General features: G+C 46.8%; 1 protein-coding gene and 1 long non-coding RNA gene across 4 annotated transcripts in view; one reads left to right on the forward strand and one right to left on the reverse strand.

Moving 5' to 3' along the window:
- Positions 1-1,945: 1,945 nt before the first annotated feature.
- CX3CR1 (C-X3-C motif chemokine receptor 1) lies at positions 1,946-19,578 on the reverse strand. 3 transcript variants are annotated; one of them, XM_025461237.3, is made up of 2 exons: positions 19,474-19,578; positions 1,946-4,883 (listed from the first exon to the last, which is right to left on the reverse strand). In XM_025461237.3, the coding sequence occupies exon 2, from the start codon at positions 4,872-4,874 to the stop codon at positions 3,804-3,806; it is 1,071 nt and encodes a 356-aa protein (XP_025317022.1). In that variant the 5' UTR covers positions 4,875-4,883; positions 19,474-19,578; the 3' UTR covers positions 1,946-3,803. The 3 variants fall into 3 exon arrangements, with proteins under 3 accessions (XP_025317022.1, XP_025317020.1, XP_048955846.1); XM_025461235.3 differs by lacking the exon at positions 19,474-19,578 and adding an exon at positions 17,620-17,695; XM_049099889.1 differs by lacking the exon at positions 19,474-19,578 and adding an exon at positions 6,829-7,145.
- The window catches only part of LOC112668738 (uncharacterized), a 38,340-nt gene continuing 33,368 nt past the window's right edge, over positions 15,208-20,179 (forward strand). Inside the window, exon 1 of the long non-coding RNA XR_003141843.3 lies at positions 15,208-15,343. This is a non-coding gene — a long non-coding RNA (uncharacterized LOC112668738). The remainder of the gene's footprint in view (positions 15,344-20,179) is intronic.

Consider the following 20,179-nt stretch of genomic DNA (forward strand, 5'->3'; position numbering starts at 1 on the left):
GGTTATTTGGAAGAGGCTGGACACTCCTCCCAGGGTGTGGCCATCTCTGGACAGTGGCCCTTCTTGGCTAACGCTCTTCCTACCACCCGAAATCCTGTTGATAGATTTGCCTTTGGGAATCCTGGTATCCTTTGCTGATGAGTGTCTGTTCACCATCTTCATTAGAGATATTGATGTCACAGAATAGCCGTCACCAAAAGCTGCCCCATTCAGGCTGCATCTATCATTGTGAGTGGATTGACTCAACATTGTAGAGGGCCAACCTCTCCTCCCTGCCTAAGTCATCCACCTGCAGATCTTCCTTCTGGGTTTTTTCCATGTTCACCTGTGTTCTCTGCTCTTAGAGGCAGGGTGGTCTGCATTTATTTCCAGCTTTATTGAGATATAATTGATATTCAGCATCGTGTAAGTTAAAAGTGTACAGTGTGGTGATTTGATGTATGTGTATGTTACAAAATGATTAACACAATAAGGTTAGCTTAGACATTTATCACCTCACATAAACTTTTGTGTGTGTGATCAGAATTTTTAAAATCTCCTCTCTTAGCAACTTTTGAATATGCAATACAGTAGTGTTAACTACAGTTATCACAGGTTTGGTCTCTATTTTTATCAAGATGAGGAAAATATCAGTAGACTGAGAGTCAAGGAATCGACCTCTTTCATTAATTCTCTGTGTGATCATGGAGCAGCCTCTGGCCCTCTCTGGGTTTCCTGTCCCTCACCGGCACCTACAATTCTGTGATTCTGGAACTAAGAAGAGTAAGAAGGCAAGGACAACATAGTATGAGTTTCTTCACTGCAAAAGGTTCAATCTAAGAAGAAGGAGGAGGAAAAAAACAAAAATAGTCACCACCATTTATTCGCGCTTACTTTGCCAGGTACTGTGAGCACTGGGAGGGCAATCTTACTAAATCCTCACAATAATCCTGAGAGGTTGAGGATTTTTCAAATGAGGAAAGTGAGCCTCAGAGATGTCAAGTAACTTGCCTAAGGTCACAGAGTTAATATGTTGAGACTTCATCACAGATCTCAGTCTGCCATCGGAGTCCTTCTGCTTTTGAAAAGCCCAGAACTCAGAAGCAGTAGCGGGTCTGATCCAGCTGTGCTCTCAGGGCCAACTGTCTTTTTCAAATGTGCCTTCCTTTGTTAAGATGCAGACATCATTGCTATTTAGGGCTTTTCAATGAACTTCCCTGTTTTCTTCCTATTCTGTCTTACTCAGCAAAATGAATGCATGGATGTTTTTTATGATACAAATTTAATTTCCATTTAGAAATGAAAGTATTTGCCTCTCTACTTTAATTTCCCAAGCCAAAAGAATTTTTCTGTCTTTTTTTGGGAGTCCACAAATAAGTTAAAATTTAATTGAATGTTTTATAATTCAACAGTTGCCAAGAGGTTCAAGTGATAATGGAGCAAACTTGTGGATAGCCTGAGGAGAATGCCCCACCTCTGTTAGTTGTTTGAGCCAACTTTCCAGAAGATTCTCCCCACCCACTCTACTCCTAAAGCCTTTCAATATTCATATGCATTTCTCACATCTTAAGATCCCTATGCTCTCACATACCTCCTTTACTTATGCCATTCACTGAAGCCAGAGTGACATCCCTTTCTCTGCCTGGAGAGCTCCTTATCCTTAAAGAGTCCGATCTGACTACTTGTGTGACCAATTAATATAAAGTATATTTATTTGTTTACTTCTCTGTTCTGCAGGTGAATGTTAAATCAATGAGGGTAGAGGCCTGGTCTCGCTCATCTTTGGAACCACTCTGGATCTGAGCCCACATAATGCATATAATATATGCTCAATAATGATTTTGCAATATTTTGTGTGTATGCATCCATAGCCAAACATTTCCATGCCCTTTGACCCAGTTACTCCTATGATGAGGAATTTATCCAGAGGATATCATTGAAGAGGAGAAAGAGAATTACACAGATAGAAGTGCCATAAAATATGTATTTGCTAAATAGTGGAACAAGCATAATGGTGAGTAAATTATAGTACACGATCTTAATGGAACATGATTCATTCTCATTGATTAAACCAACATATTGACTGCCAAGGAGATGTCAGAAATACAGCAATGAGTCAGATGCCTTCAACAAGTACACAACCTGGCACATCCTTCTAGAGGGATCATTACAAAACTATACAGAAACAGAGAACCATTTGTGGCCTAACATTAAGAGAAAAATAGCAGATTACAAAACAATCTGTACATGATGCTTTCAAATCTAAACAGTGTGAAAGTGTGAACATGTTCTGGGTGGGCAAATGAAGGTATTGCATGGTTAGGTTATAGGTGACATTCTCTTTAGCGTTATTACAATTGTTTTTTTCAAGCTCTAAAGTATTAGACCAACCCAAATGTTTACTGAAAAGGTGGTGGGGGAAAGCTGCTCCTGGGACCCTGGCTCTCCAGGTTGGGCAGGGCCCATAAATGATGGGGCAGGGGCTCTCCAGATGGGCAGGGCCTGCCATGAAGCAATTGGAAAGGCATATTCAAAGCAACTGGAGGGCTTGGTCAGGGAAGACTATCAATCTATATTTGTAGGAGTGTCCATTGAGTGCCACTGTAGGAACCAGCCTTCTCTGTATTTGAGCTACATCAAAGAGCAGAGTCAAGGCTCTGTCAACACTGCTCCTTTAGCACTGTGCCAGGTGGTGGAAAGCCAAAGTCTGGGAACCAGATAAGAGAGTTGAGACCTGCAAGAGTTGGTAGTTGGTTCCTCATGCTGGAAAGGATATTCCCTATATGAAAAGTACCATTGTGTCCATCCTACAGATAAGGAAGCTGAAGCTGGGCTGGACCCAAGCTACCCAGCAGGCAAGTGATGAGCTGGAATTGGAAACCATCCTGGCTCAGTCTGGGCCAGGGTTCTTTCTATATGTCTCCCTGGGCCTGATGATGCATAAGTCTGGATGGAAGAGACCTGGATGGCTGAGAGGCTGGATATTTGGGGAATGGAAAGAAATGGGGAACCTGTTGGTGTGACTCACCAACAGGAGGGTGGTATGATGGAGGGTCTCAGATTTGAAGCAGTAGGCACTGGGTGACCATTGTAGGTTTGGGGTATGATAGAAAAGAGTTTAAGGAAGAGGAGGCTGGTAGCATGTGCTGGCTGGTGTGATCAGTGAGGAGACTGGGCCAGACACATGGTAAGGTTGGTGGGCATCTCTTGTTCTGGCAGGTCAAAACAATACCTGCCCCTTGAGTTTCTTAGAGATATGTCTTCCTGCATCTCTAACCATGAGATTGGAATGGAAGTTGCCATCTTATCTACTGTCTCTCTGTGGATACAGCCTGGTCCAGGGATGGACATCTGATTCAAATCTGGCCAATGAGAGCCCTTCCCTGGGAATTTTAACCTTGGGACCAGTCTCTCACTATTAGCTAAGCTGAGTCTGGGAGCTCTGTCACTACTCAGAGATTTGAGAGCCTCAGAGAGAGGAAATTCTAGCTGAACGCAAGTTCTAGTTTCTACTTTGAGGGCTTAGCCACTCTCTTGCTCATACCACCATGTGAATAATATTCCCCACCTCCTCTTTAGCTAAGCTGGTCTGAGTTTAATCTTTGTCGTTTGCAAACAAAAAGCTCTAATATTTGCTGTTAGGGACATGCCTACTCTTTATCAGTCAAATTTTGGGCAGAATTCTAAAAAATGCTTTAGGGTTGTTTTTGGGCATTCGGTTCATCATCTCTTATATATAAGAAACAAAAAAGGTCTGTCCTCACTATTCAGTGTCAGGCTCAGGAACTCTGGGCTCTCTGTGGGGACAAGGCTTTGGTATCTCTTCAGAGAAGGATGGACCCATCTCCATCACTGGTGTGGTGAGTAAAATTGCTGCTTAGTATGCTTTCCCGCCTGCTTGTTTGTGATTCAGTCCGGGAGAAACTGACATGGACAGGATGCCCACACAGGACAGCCAGACATTTCCTATACAAGTGGTAAAGATATCTCCTGAACTTCTCTCCAGCAAATGCATAGATAAAGGGATTGAGGCAACAGTGGGTAAATGCAATTGTCTCAGTCACACTGAGGGCCAACCTTAGATCCCTCTTCATGTCACAATTGGGAAAGAAGTCATAGAGATTAAGTGTCTCTAAGAAAATCATGATGTTGTAGGGTGTCCAGAAGAGGAAAAACACGATGACCACCAGAAATATCAGTTTGATGGCTTTGGCTTTCTTGTGGTTCTTACAGGAAAACAGTGTCCGCATGATTCTGAAGTAACAGTAACTCATAATGAGCAGGGGGAGCAGGAAGCCAAGCAAATTTGCTTCCACATTGCGGAGCACAGGCCAGAGTTCCTGCAGGACCTCAGGGTAGTCACCAAGGCATTCATTTGCTTTTTGTTTCGTGAACATGAACTGAGGCGTTGCCACCAAGATTGCTGCTGCCCAGACACCGAGGCTGATGGTGACACCATGCTGCACAGTCCGGTTGTTCATAGAGTTGGCTGCCAGGACAATGGCCAGGTACCTATCAATGCTGATCACAGTGATGAAGAATATACCTCCAAAAAAGCCAATGAAGAAGAATGCTGTGGTGAGTTTGCACACAGCATTGTGAAAGCCTTGTTCACTCATCAGGTAGTGAGTCCAGAAGGGTAAGGTGGCCACAAAGAGCAGATCAGATAAAGCCAGGTTCAGGAGGTAAATGTCGGTGATACTCTTGGGCTTCTGGCTGTTGGTGAGGGCAAACACCACCAGCAAATTTCCCAGCAGCCCAAAGGCAAAGACAAGGGAGTAGAGTATGGACAGGAAGACAGTCCCAATGGCCACGATGTCCCCCAAATCACAGGCTTCAGCAGACTCATCGTACTCAAAGTATTCTAAAATCGATTCAGGGGAGTAGGTGGGCATGGTGAAAGCCTGGATCAGAAAGGAAAACAAATAGCAACATTAGTTCTCAGAGAAACAAAGTTGGGATTCTATTTGGTCCCACACATATGCAGGCTGGAAGAAACAAATATTGATTGCATGTCTGACCAATATATGTCCCAATGTCACGCATGTCATCTTGCTTAATCTCCACACCAGACTATTTTTTTTAATTTTTTAAATTAAATTAAATTAATTTTTTTATTGGAGTTCAATTTGCCAACATATAGCATAACACTCAGTGCTCATCCCATCAAGTGCCCCCCTCAGTGCCCATTACCCAGTCACCTCCACCCCTCGCCCACCTCCCCTTCCACCACCCCTAGTTCATTTCTCAGAGTGAGGAGTCTCTCATGTTCTGTCTCCCTTTCTGATATTTCCCACTCATTTTTTCTCCTTTCCCCTTTATTCCCTTTCACTATTATTTATATTCCTCAATGAATGAGACCATATAATGTTTGTCCTTCTCCGATTGACTTATTTCGCTCAGCATAATACCCTCCAGTTCCATCCACGTCGAAGCAAATGTTGGGTATTTGTCGTTTCTAATGGCTGAGGAATATTCCATTGTATACATAGACCACATCTTCTTTATCCATTCATCTTTCGATGGACACCGAGGCTCCCTCCACAGTTTGGCTCTTGTGGACATTGCTGCTAGAAACATCGGGGTGCAGGTGTCCCGGCATTTCACTGCATCTATATCTTTGGGGTAAATCCCCAACAGTGCAATGGCTGGGTCGTAGGGCAGGTCTATTTTTAACTCTTTGAGGAACCTCCACACAGTTTTCCAGAGTGGCTGCACCAGTTCACATTCCCACCAGCCGTGCAAGAGGGTTCCCTTTTCTCCACATCCTCTCCAACATTTGTTGTTTCTTGCCTGGTTAATTTTCCCCATTCTCACTGGTGTGAGGTGGTATCTCATTGTGGTTTTGATTTGTATTTCCCTGATGGCAAGTGATGCGGAGCATTTTCTCATGTGCGTGTTGGCCATGTCTATGTCTTCCTCTGTGAGATTTCTGTTCATGTCTTTTGCCCATTTCATGATTGGATTGTTTGTTTCTTTGCTGTTGAGTTTAAGAAGTTCTTTATAGATCTTGGATACTAGGCCTTTATCTGATGTGTCATTTGCAAATATCTTCTCCCATTCTGTAGGTTGTCTTTTAGTTTTGTTGACTGTTTCTTTTGCTGTGCAAAAGCTTCTCATCTTGATGAAGTCCCAATAGTTCATTTTTGTTTTTGTTTCTCTTGCCTTTATGGATGTATCTTGCAAGAAGCTGCTGTGGCCAAGTTCAAAAAGGGTAGAATTTTGACGGAATCTTGTATCACATTTAGATCTTTCATCCATTTTGAGTTTATCTTTGTGTATGGCCCACACCAGACTCTTGATGGAGTCTGTAACAGATTCCTCTGACAGAAGAGGAAATCAGGTCTCTGAGAGGTTCAAGGATTTGCCCAGGGCTATGCAGTGAATGCCTCAACTAGCATTTGAATCTAAAGCTTTTGAAACTTGGGACAGATCATTTCTTCTTTGATTTTCAAATATCTATCCAAAAGATTGACTAGTGTGTGGGTAGCGGCTGATAAGACTGTGGGCGTAGAGAAGAGGGAGTAGGATGGTAGGGGTGCAACCATAATTCACATGTCTAGTCCAAACTTCCTGAAGCAATTCTCTATCTCCTTCCTTATTCCCACCTCCTCTACCCTTTGAGACTGAAGAGAGAGGTCTTACACACTCTTCAGACACAGAGCCCTGAGCAGACCTGTACCCAGAAGCCCCTCATCTTTGTTTTTGAGAGCCCTTTCTCTTCCTCTTGGAACCAACAGGTCCATCTCACCCTTAAGGGGTAAGATACAGAGTCAAACACTTTAGAGTGACCACCTTGTCTCAGTTTGCCCAGGACTTTTCTGGGTTTAGTGCCAAAGTTGGAAACACCTCAGTTCTAAGCAGACAGTCATTCCACAGGTCCAAGTGAAAAAGAGTGTTGCCATTGCCATCAGAGGGCCTCTGCTTTCATGAAAGGACTGATCAATCCTGTATGGGGGATCGTGCTCAGTTAGACTGCTGTGCTGGGCCCAGGTAGCTAATTCACCCCATACTTATCAGCCATGCATTCACTGTGGCTTGTCCTTCCCCACGATTCATAAGAGTTTTGTTCCTTTAGAACAAAAACCAAAGGGGAAGACATTACTGCACAGGCTGAGAAGCAACATTTGTCCCCTTCTCCCCTGACCTTCCCAGCCAGGACTCGCTTGTCATTCACTCCAGGAACTGTAGGGGCGACCCTTTCACTCTGGCCACTGAGAACCCCCCAAGCATATTCAGAGCAAACCTCCTGGTTGTCATTGTCTCCCTCCCTACCACAACTGAAAACAAAGTTCACACCTTTTTAACCAAGGGAGTTTCCACACCCCACTGCATCCTTTTCATGCTGGTTTTACCAAATGAGGGCCCACCCTCCCAGCCAAGGCTTTGCTTCTCTCTTCCCAGTCTCGGCTTTGTGTTCTGGTCCATCTCTGCATCTTCCTCTGCATCTCAGATTCTTCCAGGAAGAGGTGGGTTAAGCCTTTCCAACCTGGGCCATCTCAGGCTGGGATGGAGTTCTCAACCCCCAGGGAAATAGTACGCTTTCTTGGCTTTAAGCCACAATGCCCTTTTCTCAGAGATAGACCTCTGGCTGCGATCTTAATCAACAATATTTAAGTTTAACTACATAAAATGGCTGATGAGCTACACTTTTTGAGCTATACCAATGTCCATTTCAAATGGCTCAAGCTGAGAGAGGGGGAGACAGGGAAATTCCTACTCAGTGCAGGTAGCTTTTGGCAGCAGCACATTTTCCCAGAAGCACAGCTGTGTGACAGTGGAAATAGTCAAGCCCAAGGTGGTCAGTCATAAGTTAGGAAGGCTAGAGCTACCACCTTCTCCCTTTCCTCCTAGTGAAAGGAGCTGGTACAGTTGGCCTTGAGAGAAGGCCAAGGAAGAGAAAGATTATGTGGTATTTCTTTTTTTTTCTTTTTTTTATATATACATTTATTTTTTATTGGTGTTCAATTTGCCAACATATAGAATAACACCCAGTGCTCATCCCATCAAGTGCCCACCTCAGTGCCCGTCACCCAATCAACCCCATCCCCCGCCCACCTCCCCTTCCACCACCCCTAGTTGTGTGGTATTTCTTAGTGCCTGTGTGCACTAGGCCTGCAGCCTAGGAACTTTATACTGATGGATTGGCTTGATTTTGCCAAATCTGCATGAAGTAGATTTAATTTCTGCTCTTGGCACTGCGCCTTTACACAGGGACCACCTCTAAATCTTCCAGCAGGTGTCTCTGGGTCATAGCGGAGGGAGAACAGGTAGTGGGCAGACTCAGGCTCTCCTGTGGCTGAATCTCATGTCTGTTTCTCTGGCCAAGTGACCTCGGGTGAACTTGGAACCTCTGGCTCTGACATTCCTCATCTACAAGACTGCGTGCGACTCATTTTCAAGTCTGCCCACAGTGCTGTTCTGAGGAGAGGACCTGGCAAGGTGTGTTTCATACAGCAGGCACTTAATAAATGCATGTGGTGAGGAAGCAGAAGCACTTTGGAACTTTGCAATCATCCAGGTTGCCTGCAAACTCTTGTGCTGTTTACTTCCACCCTAGGCATTGTGGAAATTTGGTCTGTAAAGTCTGTTTCATTTTTTTCCCTGAAATAAAAAATATTTTTCTTTCAGATTTTTGTTGGGGGAGGGAGAAGTAGGGAGTAAAGCAAATCTTTACTGAGTTTTTACTCAAGTGTCAGGCTCATTGTTAAACACATATTACCTATTTTGGGAAAAAAATTCATTAATTGACTTGAAATTTTAAAAATAAAAATAACACGAGTTATATGAGAAATTAAATAAGTAAGCAGACAGTCTAATATGATAACCAGCACATAGTACATGCTCAATGCATGGTAGTTAACACATAACAGGATACTTATCTCTACTTTAAGGGCAAGTAGATGCACTGAGAGAGGATGAGTCACTTGCTCCAGGCCACACAGCTGGTGTGTGACAGGGCTGCTGTTTAAGCCCATTTGTGGCCAGCCTGTCTGCCCTGCCCAAGACTGGGAGTTCCTGAGAGAGGAGCAGGGTCCACTTCAGCTCTGTAGACCAGTGTTCAGCAGAGGGAGGAACCTGGCACCAAGCAAATGCCACAGTAATATTTGTAGAAGGATAAACACTGTCTCCTAGACTTTCATTCCAAATTGCTCTGTGAGAGTAGTAGTGACAATGGCCTTTCAATTGTCCAGTTCCTAGAGCTGCCTACAGGGCACACCAATGTCCTTTCTGATCCCAGGCCAGGGGCCTTTGCTTGAACCCTGGGTTATTTGTGAATGCCTAGTGTGTTGAATGAAGGAATGAGTGTGTGAGTGAATGAATGAATGAAAGGCATAGAGAAGCGAGGGAAGTGCCACTTTTGTCACATTGCAGAGCTCCTGGAGATAAGTCCAGACCCACCAGCTCTCCAGGCTAAGAATTCACAGCTGCCCATGTCAGCACACTCTTCCGTGCCAGGGTCAGGACCTGGCTCTGCCTCACCTCATGGCTCGGGGGTGGCCCAGGGTTCTATGCAGTTGGGAAAGGCAGCTGCAGTCTGAGCCCTTGGGCCAGTTTGAACCCAGCTTTGCTGGTTGAGGAGCCCAGAGCATGCGAGGGTGCCATTTACATCAGAAACCTGACATCAAGGAAGAACGTCACTGTATTATCCCCGTTGAACTTCACAGCCGTATCAGGGGAGGGACCTTTTTAGGAAGGGTGGGCCTGAGCTCAGTGGTCTTCTTATTATTTCCAGATCCTCTGAGATGTCCCACGATTGACAGCCAAAGATGAGGCCTCTTGGCAGCAGATGGGAGTAGGGCCTGTCCTCAAGGGTGGCCTTCAGGGCAGGTTGAAGGGCCACCAGGGATCTTATTGGCTAGACACTGGCTTTCTGGGCCTCTGAGGAATCCAAGGAGATACACCTTCTTTGGAGGGCCTACTCAGCCAAGTCTCCTACAGCTGGGGGTGCGGGAGGAAAGATGCGAGTGCCCGACTCGCTGAGGGCTGTGGCCAGCAATAGCACAAATCCCTCCAGGCTGTTCCCAGGTCTCCTCAACCTCTCTTCCCATTAATCAAGGTTTACTAAATAACGGTGAACTGCAAGACTTTGAGCTGAACCCAGAAGCAGAGCTTTGAATGCACATGTGTTTCATACTCAAGTAGAAATGAACCCTCCCTTATCAACTCGCTTGCTCGCCTCCATCTCCGATCCGGCACTGCTTCCTCTGGCCCATTTCCTTTTCTCAAGCCTGCTCATTTATTTTTCAACTTTTTTTTGGTCATCATTTACCCATTGTTTCCAATCAGCTTCCCTGTTCTCCACTTCCCTTTTCATTTAAGTGGCCCAAGTCCACTTTCCTCTTCTGTCTCACATCCCCTTCGGGTTGCTTCCCCGTCTTTTGGCTTCACATCCTGCTTACTGTCTGCTAGACCCGGGTGTCTTCCTTTTGTTTGATGTTTGTTTGTTTTCCCTCCTTGCTCTCGGCTTATAGCTTTTTAGACCTCTGAGTGAAGAGCGAGCGGGTTGGAGGTTCTGTTGGTTTCTGATGTCAAGAAAATTGTGGTTTGATGTTTTTCCTTTGAACTGAAGGAAATTAGAGGCTAGTAAAGATTGCTCGAGCCCTGACCCCAGTGTTCTCCGTGGGGATGCCACCGGGCCGAGACCATTCCAGAGTCTGGAGCTACCCTCAGAAAGCCCAGCGTGGAAGGAGAGGAGGTCTCCTGAGTGCCACGCTCTGTACACAAGATCCTACTTAATTCTCTGAACAGCCTCACATGAGAATGGTTGCCCTTTCTGTGCAAATGAACCAATGGCAGCTCTGAGAGATCTGGAAACTCATCCAAGGAGCAATAGAGCCAGGATTTCAGCCCACATGTGCCTCTCTACAGAGCCACCAGACTTTCCCTCTTGGAGGGCAACTCTGCAGCTTATCGCACATCACTTCTCTAGATCTAGAACTGAGAAATAGTAGACACAACGCCCCCCTGGAAAGAAGGTGATCCGTGATGCAAACCTGCACACTTTTCTGGGGTTTCTCTCCTCTGGACTCAGAATCTGCCAGGCTGACTCTGAGGGGAAAGGCAGGCAGTCAGGAGATGAAGAGGGTGGGGATATTCACCTCTCCAGCCATGACTAGGGGGTCCTCACTGCCAGACCCCCACAATCTAGCTCTCATCAATTGCTGGCGAAGAAATCTGGAATCCTTTCTTCTGGAGAAGAAGAGGCTGAAGGCTGTAAGGTCTCTGATTTCCTGCCTTCAAATATACGGTGACCATGGTACTTATGCTGAGCACTGAGTAATGTATGGAATTATTGAATCACTATATGGTACACCTGAAACTCATATAACACTGTATGTTAACAATACTGGAATTAAAATTAAAAGTTAATAAAAAAATATGGTGATGCTTTCCTGAGCCTGTGCTTCACAGGGGCCCACACAGCCCATGGATGACCGGAGAGCTCATTCTGGCTCTGCCTCAATTTCATCATATGTGAAATGAAAGCATCGACCAGACCATCCCTAAGGGCCCAGCTAGCTCTGGCAAACTTAATTTTTCAACGATAACCAGACAGAAGGAAGGACACCTGGGTGGCTCAGTAGTTGAACATCTGTCTTTGGCTCAGGGTGTGATCCCTGGGTCCTGAGATCAAGTCCTGCATCGACCTCACCACGAGGAGCCTGCTTCTCTCTCTGCCTGTGTCTCTGTCTCTCTCTGTGTGTCTCATGAATAAATAAATAAAATCTTTTTTTTTTTTTTTTTTAAAGAACCAAACAGAAGGAAATAGTCTTCAGGCACACCATGAGTCCTGCATCAGTGAATGCACGGCCTGGTGTCAGCTCAGCAGCCCACCCAGCAAACATAGAGCTTCTAGGCTCAAAGCCTGCCAGCATTTGGGTGGGGTTCTGTTTGGAGACAGGGAGCTGGATCACTTGATTTTGGTCCTGACAAGTCTTGAGCCTCACCTTGTCCTAGATAGGAAGCTTTTGGGTCTGGTCCCAAGCCCACACCCCTGGTTGTTTGGATACCCGAGTTTTACCAGGTTCTGATGTTTTTCCCATTTGCAAGGACAGCTAATTTTCTAAGAGACACCCTGTGGGATGCAGGGAGAGGTAAGGATGAGAAGGCAAAAGAGGAGCAGATGGAGGGGTCTCACATTGCACGCTAAAGAGCTGTAATGGCACATTTTGCATCTTGCAGCCCCCCAACCCTGTGCAAGTAAACTGAACGGTTCTCTTTACATCAGCGAGCAGCCTACCTGACACAGCACGGCTTCTCCCACCCACCAGCGTTTGGACCGGCCAAACCAGCAGCCCAACAGTCCCGACGCTGCTCAATGAGCTGGTCCTTCATAGAGCCGCCTGCTGTTCTAGGTTTGACGCGCTTCCCTCTCGTTTCCTCTTCCAAGTTACACTATGCTATTTGGTTATCTCTGCCAAACTGTGAAGTTCTGGAAGGAAATGCTTTAGGACTTTTCTCCAGTAATTGGGAGAGATGGGTTTTAAATTAATTATTAATTAAGCTGGTATCTGTTATGTGTCTTAACCATATGCTTCTGCAAGGATGAATACAAATAGTAAATAAGAGGGTTACTTCTCTGGTTGAAAATAAGGGAAGAGACTCTACTTTGCCTCCTCCCTCCCTCCTTCCTGGGGCACTTGCTTTAGAAAACTTGTCACTGGAAGAACTTTCTCCTCTCTCAACTATGGGTATGTGTCTTTTCGAAAATGTGATCACCCCTTTTGTCAGCTTTATGACCCAGGAATCTTTCTCAAGGACCTGGGGGCCCTCTCTTTGAAAAGCAAACATAAAGAATTAGGGCTCCTGGAGCACCTGGGTGGCTCTATTGGTTAGAAGTCTGCCTTGGGTTCAGGTCCTGATCTCAGGGTTCTGGGGTCGAGCCCCAAATAGGGCTTTCTGCTCAGGGGAGAGTCTGCATCTCCCTCTCCCCTCCTCCTGCTTGTGTTCTCTCTCTCAAATAAATAAAATCTTAAAAAAAAGAAAAAAGAATTAGCGCCCTTGTCACCCAGTTTCTTTGGAACTGTGGGAGCCTAACTTGGGTGGGTGCCTTGCTCCAAGTTGCAAAAATACCTCCCATCATAGAGATATGAGTTTATTTCTTCTCTGGATGAAGCCAGTCAGCTAACACAGATGGTCACCCCAGTTACCATGGTAAAGTTAGGATGACTATGTATGACTGTCGAGTTCTCTTGCTTGAGAACTAGGTATGTGTCTCTCACATTACAGATTGTATCAGCTTGGCTCTATAAAAGGGTAAGAGTTTTTTTACTCCATCTTTGCAATCTCTTAGCAGATTGCCCAAGATGTGTATCGCATTCTTGTTTCATGCCTAGTTAATAATAAAAATGTTTCCCTTTTCTATTATCTCTGTGAGAGGTTTTTCTGGGTTAGAGATCTTATTTTTAATTTTATTTCCCCAACACAAGGCACTGTGTTCAATTTGATGGAGGTAAAAATGGCTAAGATACCATCTCAAAATTGCTGTTAACGTTTAGTAACAGAATACATGAAAAGTTAGGGAAAACCCAAGGGTTGGATTACTTACGCTGAGTCTTAAACTTGGGGGATCTTCCAGGTAGTCAGAGATGGAGATGGGAAGTGGGGATGGGGGCACTGAAGCCCAAGACACTAAGGGTCTGAACCCAGGGATGTTTCCCGGAGTCAAGTCTCAGCACGGAGAGTATGAGGGAATATACCAGAAACAGATGGAAGTGAGGATGTTGCAGTGTGGTTAGAAGGGGCCAGTATGCTCCTGGAGCCTTCATGGGAGTCGAGTTTAGATTGAGTGGAGGGTTCAGGAAAAGATCCAGAGAAAGCAAAGGCCGAGAAGGCAGAAGAAGGGTGAACAGAGTCCTCAAGTTCCACACTAAGGAACTGTAGGAGAATTATAAGACTTTGTAAGAGGGGGGAAGTTACTGGATGCCCTATCTTACACACCCTTCAGGGCTACCTCTCCCATTCATTGCCTGGCCAATATACAGCTCTATAAGTTTGGGAGACTGATAGCAATGCAATAATCGTGCTTGCAGAAATAGAAACTGTAGCTAGTGGAGATGTGCTTGATAACTGTCCGGTGGTTAGGGACTAATTTTGCATTTATCTATACATTCCTCCCAGAGTTTCTGGAAGTATCTCATTCATGCTATTGCTGTGGCTGGTGTCTGCTCATTGCATAGCTGAATAGGCAGGCACTGTATGAGCGTTCCGTGGTAATCTATCCCACTATTGATTCACACCTGGGTGGCTTTCAGCGTGGGGCCTCTATGGACAACACTGCCATGAGCATTTGTGTGTGTGCATCTATATCTCCCACAGCACGGACGCACATTAAAAATGCAGACCCAAAAGCAGACCTACCGTGTGAATCCATGCATATGAAGGTCAAAAACAGGCAATGATAATGTATGTAGTTAGGGATGCACATCTAGGTGGTAAAACTCTAAGGATGAGCAAGGAAGCGGTGACTTCTGGAGGGAGGGGTGGCAGTCAGGAAGGGATATAAGGGAGACTGCTGGGGGCCAGCCTGGGTCTCTCCTGCTGCCTGGCTGGTGGTTGGGTGGGAGGTTGATTTATAAGCTGTTAACCTGCACAGTGCTCTTTGAGTGTGCTGTCTTTCACAATGAGCATAGGTTTAAGGAAAAGGACAAAGAGGGCCTGCAAATTTTTTTTTTTTTTTTTATTTAAAGAGAGGTGCCTGGGTGGCTCAGTGGGTTGAGTGCCTGACTTGATTTTGGCTCTTGTCATGATCTCAAAGTCGTGAAATCCTGAGGCTCTGCACTTGGTATGGAGTCTGCTTAAGATTCTCTCTCTTTCTCTCTCTCAAATAAATAAATAAATAAATAAATAAATAAATAAGATATTTTAAAAAATATATTTATAGAGATGTGATATAGATTTTCTTCCCTACAAAGATGCATAACTCAAAATAGTTGTTCTTTGGCCAAATCAGAAGAGGAGGTAGTTGAAGCCCGTCTGTGGCTGCAGAACCATGAGAATTGCAGCCCCCGAATGCACTGCCCCAAATGCAGCCAGTGCATTCTGAGCCCCATGGAGGGCGAGCAAGATCAGGACTCACCTGGAAGCCTCAATTTTGGCACTCCTGGGCAGAGTTGGTGATGCAAGCCCTTGGAATCCCTAGACTGTGCTGCGGGGAATCAGAGCAGGTTCCCTGAAATGTCAGCGGAGTCCTGGCCTTTGCTGCCATGGCTCCACCTCCTGGCAACTGTGATCCATTGTGGGACAGTGGAGTTCCCTTCCCTGGCTAGCTCATCTGCGGCGGGTGCTGACTCTGGACATCTTCAAGAGGGAAATATTTGACCCTGAGTAAAACAGAGGGCAGCCGAGGACCCTGTTCCAGGTGAGAGGCTGGGCTGGGGAGGGGGTAGCTGAATGTCCCAGACCCTGAGAAGGAAGGTCTTTGAGACCAGAGTTTCTGCAGTGCTGAGACCTTCCACAGCCTGGTCAGGGTGGGAATGAGGTGTCTCCTGGAAGAGGGTGGTTTGGGGAATGGAAGCTGTTTCTGATCTGGGTGGACTCTCGCATACCCCTTCTCATAACCTCATTTGAATGTGTTTAGGGGTCTTAAGGTACACAAACCTTCTGATCTTCAGGTTCCCACGATGACAACACATATTATTTATTGAGCACCAAATATGGGCCAGACGATGGGGTCAGAACTTTATATACCTTGCCCTTAATACAGATTTTCAACCGATACCCATCACTGGGCTTGAGAGATTATCAATTCATGGCTGGTATTCATTTTAAAGCAGGACTTGAATGAGGCTTAGCAAGGTCAAGTGCAGAGCCAGGGCTTCATTCCAAAGCCAAGCTGCCTCTCCCACCCACTGTGAAGCAGAGAGAGTAACAGTTGTAGAGCTTGGCTAAGGTATGGCTGGCCTGTGGCTGACACAGCGGGGCTTCCTTCTGGGGGGTGTGGGCAAGAGCCACATCCTGTCCTGCACCCTGTGTGAAAATGAAGCCAAGCCAAGAGGCAGGCAAAGGCTGTAAATCTGTATCTGCGCACGTACACACGGGGACACACACACACACACACACACACACACACACACACACACACAGTGGTGCCCAAGGCTCAACAGCCCGGTTGCCACCTGCCTCCTCTTAGAGAGCCCAGTCCCCTCCCAGAGCAGACCTGGAAGGCCCACAGAAGCTTCGCCAGGAAGCTAGCTAACTTGCTTGCTTTCCTGCTTGCTTTCTTCTCTCTTTTTTCCCTCCCTTTGAGAAAAGGGAAAGAGAGGGTTTGCTCAATGGGGAGGGGGAGAGACAAGCAGACTGTGCTGAGCTCGGAGGTGACACGGGGCTCTGTCTCACAATCCTAAGATCATGACCTGAGCTGAAATCAAGAGTCTGAGAGCCAACTGACGAGCCACCCAGGGGCTCCACCAGAAAGCTTTCTTGTCTGTTTCTCACACAATCCTGTCTTCTTGTCTCCTTTAAGTTCAACTTTTGTCTACCTCAAGTTTTCTATCTGAAGTATTTGAAAAGGAAAATGAACATTTTTGGGAGAGGGAAAATCCTAAAACTCCCTGGTCTTTCTCTGAGCTCAACTGAGAACCTGCAGAACAGAGACTGCAGAATCTGTGAGGCCAAGATGGCCAGATAAAGGTCAAGCAAGGAGAAATGACAGGCCCAGTCAGTCCTCGCTTGAGGCCTCTATGTAGTTCCTCTTCTCTTGCACCATGTGTGCGTCTGCTCAGAATACCTGAGACTGTTTCCCACAACACAAACCTTCTGAGCCTGTATCCTCACAAGGGTTGTAACATCATATATTAACATCCAACATTGAACTTGTGTCAGGGATTTGTTCGTTAAAATAGTTGTCATTGTAAACGCAATAAGTGCTCTTTATAAAAAATGTAGATGGCACCGAAAAAGCACGGAAAGAAAACGAAAAAAACAACATAGAAGCAAACTATTTACCACACAACTTCCCAGAATCGACCATAGATGGCTAGCTTTCCACCTTTCCCCATCCAATTGCTATGCATGTTTTATTTTGGTATTAAGTATAGTTATTTTATATCTAAGATGCAGGTGCTATACTAGACATTTTTTATTATAAAGTTTTCAAACATACGTAAAAGCAGAGAGAACTGGCGCATACCACACAGCTTCAATTGGCAACTCATGGTCATAATTTCATCTATTCCCCACTTGAAGCCCTAACAGATTACTTCAAAATAAATCCAGGTGTCCGAGCATTTCACCCATAAACAAGTAAGTGTGAGTCTCTAAAAGAATAAGAACTTTTTGTAAACAAAATAATGACTTCAATACTATTTCTCACTTTAAAAAGTTAATAATTCTTCCCTATCATCCAGATGCAATTTTAGATGATGCTTCTTTCAGGTAATTACCTACCCACGAGCATTTCTCCGTGCCCCTAACATGTAATTACCAACACTTCTCATCATATTCCGCGTCAAGTGCATCGTGGATGGTCTGACCACCATCCCTCAAGCCCCTTGGACATTAGGCTGCAACAGCTTTGGGAAAACAGTCCCTCTTGTTAGCGTGTAAATCGAACCAGCGTTGGTGCCCACTGTGACCTCTGACCATTGTGCCCCGCCCCGAAGAGCCCACAGGTGCTGGCAAGTTCTCTGCTCCTACCTGGGCCGGGCCTGGGAAGGGAACCTCTGATGTGTCAATCGGCCACCCTGTCCCACTGTCTCTGTCACAGACCATTTCCCTTTCCTTCCCTCTGAGGGCATCTTTATTTGCGAAGTTAGCCAATAGTATTGGGTTTCCTGTGAGGTAGACTATGTTTAGATGTTGCCACAGGCAAGCCCAGAAGCTCAGGCTAGTAGCCAGTTGGTGGCAGGAGGGTCTGAATTCACAAACCTGGAAGACAGGAGCCTGGGAGCAGACCCAGCGGGGTGTGAAAGACGTGAGGACTCGGGGGCAAATACCCTTGCAGGGAGGGCAGGGAACAGTACAGGTCTCAGGAGCCACTAACACTCACTGAACCTCAGTTTTCCTGCCTGTAAAAGGGGAGCCCACGACACTCCCCAGGGCTGCATTGGGGCACAAATTAAATGAACTACAGCTTCTCCCTTCTCAGTGTGGTCCCGGGCACTGGGAGCCTACTAGTAATGCACACCTCGGGCCCACCACTGAATGAGTCTCTGCATTTTGATGAAACTCTTAGGAGGTTGCTATGTGCATGGATTTTAAGATCCATCGGCAGAGAGCACCTAGTGAGTACCTGGCACCTGGTAGGTGCTTCTGAATTATTTGCCCTTCACCTCCCTCCTCCAAGGCTTTTAGTGGCTCCCTATTACACTCCGGTCAAGCCTAAGGTACATTTCTGCCGGGCACCCACAAACTGGCGCAGGCTCGTTCCCCAATGTCTCCCACAGCCCTTGCTGCTCCAGCTGGATGGGGAGCAGCTGGGTCCTACTCTTCCTGGCCATGTTCCTGCTCCCTACCCTGGCCAGCCCCATCCCCCTCTGCAGCTCCAACCTCAACCACCATGGCCTCACTGCCTTCCCACCACTTCCTTACCTGCCTGGCCCACCTACAGGGCAAAATACGCTCCCTCTTCTGGGGCCTAACCAGGATCGAGTACCCCCGGCACACATTTATTAAAGGGTCAGTGGCTCCTCCGAGGCCTTCCTGGCTCCTCAATGCCTGCCCTGCAGCCTGCGCCCAGCACCCCTGTGGTTCTCACAGCTGCATCTTCCTGCGGGCAGGGCTGGACTGCGTGATCCCCACCTGGCTTTCTCAGTCCTGGAGGCCAGGACAGGGCTGTGGGTGGGACTGCAGTGCCCCAGGCTGGGTGACCTGCTGGCGTTTGAGGAAGTCTGCGGCCAGTTTCCCTTCCTCGTTTCCCTCTGGCCAGGAGACTGCAGCACCTCAACCCCCATGCCTGCCCTTCCTCATCGTCACCCACAGCCACCTGTCGCAGAGCCCACCCAGCAGGACAGCTGCTTCAGCCTCCCTTTGCCTGCCTAGGACTCCCCTCCTGCTTCTCTGAGTGCTCCTCTCTGGGATCCTGCCAAGACTCTCTCTCTTCCAGTTACACAATCTTCTTGGGCAACCTCATCCATGTCATTGTCTTCCTAGGGAACCTTGCTCACTGCCCTGTTACACTATCAGCTGTCCTGTCTTCCTGGACAACCTCACCCCCTTCATGTCAGTGACCACCTCTATGATCTGATTCCACAGCCTTGTCTCCAGCCAGGGCCCAAAGAGTCTCCAATGCCCATCTGTGTCCTTCACACCTCCTGCCATTTACCCCATTGACCATTCTCCATCCAGAAGCCAGAGAGCTCTTTCCAAAATGCAAACTGCCAGCCTGAACCCTCCAGGGGTTCTCCTAGCTGGGAGTTTCAGTTCCAAGCTGGAAAGCATGGCGTTGGCATGATCCCACCCCTTCGGACTCCCATCCTGCTGTCACCACCCGCCCCACCCCCCAGCAAATGGGACATGTTTGTGCCAGTTCCCTGGCCTCCCAAGTCTTACAGAATGATGTGCATGGTTGGCCCAGATCGATGCTTGCACACGAAGGAGGTTGTGTGATGAGAGAAGAACCCCGAGCTTGAGGAACAGGCTATTTTATAGTAAGCTGTGAGCAAGCCTGCTCAACGGCCCAAGGGAGACATTACCTCATCCCTCGGGCTGCAAACATCACCCTGAGAAACAGGCCAAGGGAAGTGCAGCTGAGGCTTTGCATTCTCAGCGCCCTCTGATAGATGGTAGAGCCCAGCAGCCTTCCCCCTTGGGCCACACTTCCATGGACTTGGAAAAGGCACCTCAGGTTCTGCCCTGGGGACTTTCTCCTCTCTGGACCCCTGTTCATCCCTCCCCAGGGCTCCCATTCTCTGCTGCCTGGGGCCAGTCTTCATCCCTCACTTTCACAGCCTCTTTGGTTTTGACCCTTTGTCTGAGCTGTTCCTTATGTTGCCACTTGGGTGTACCCATTATTTTGCGTTATAAGCCCTCAAGAAATAGCAAGTATTTCGGAACTCTTCCTCTCTATCTAAAGACAGTCTCCCAAAGGAGTTCAGGTGTCATAGAGCCCCCCCCCCCACCTGGGAGTTTCAACAAGCAGGGAGCATTGAGGCTTGTCAAAAGGAAAGAAACTAGAAGTCCTCACCACACCCGAACACACTTGGCCACAAACCAACATACCTCCCATCTGTTCTTCCAAGGGCCTGTTCATTTACTC

Source organism: Canis lupus, chromosome 23 (genome assembly GCF_003254725.2).
Source record: "Canis lupus dingo isolate Sandy chromosome 23, ASM325472v2, whole genome shotgun sequence".
Lineage (NCBI taxonomy): Eukaryota > Metazoa > Chordata > Mammalia > Carnivora > Canidae > Canis > Canis lupus.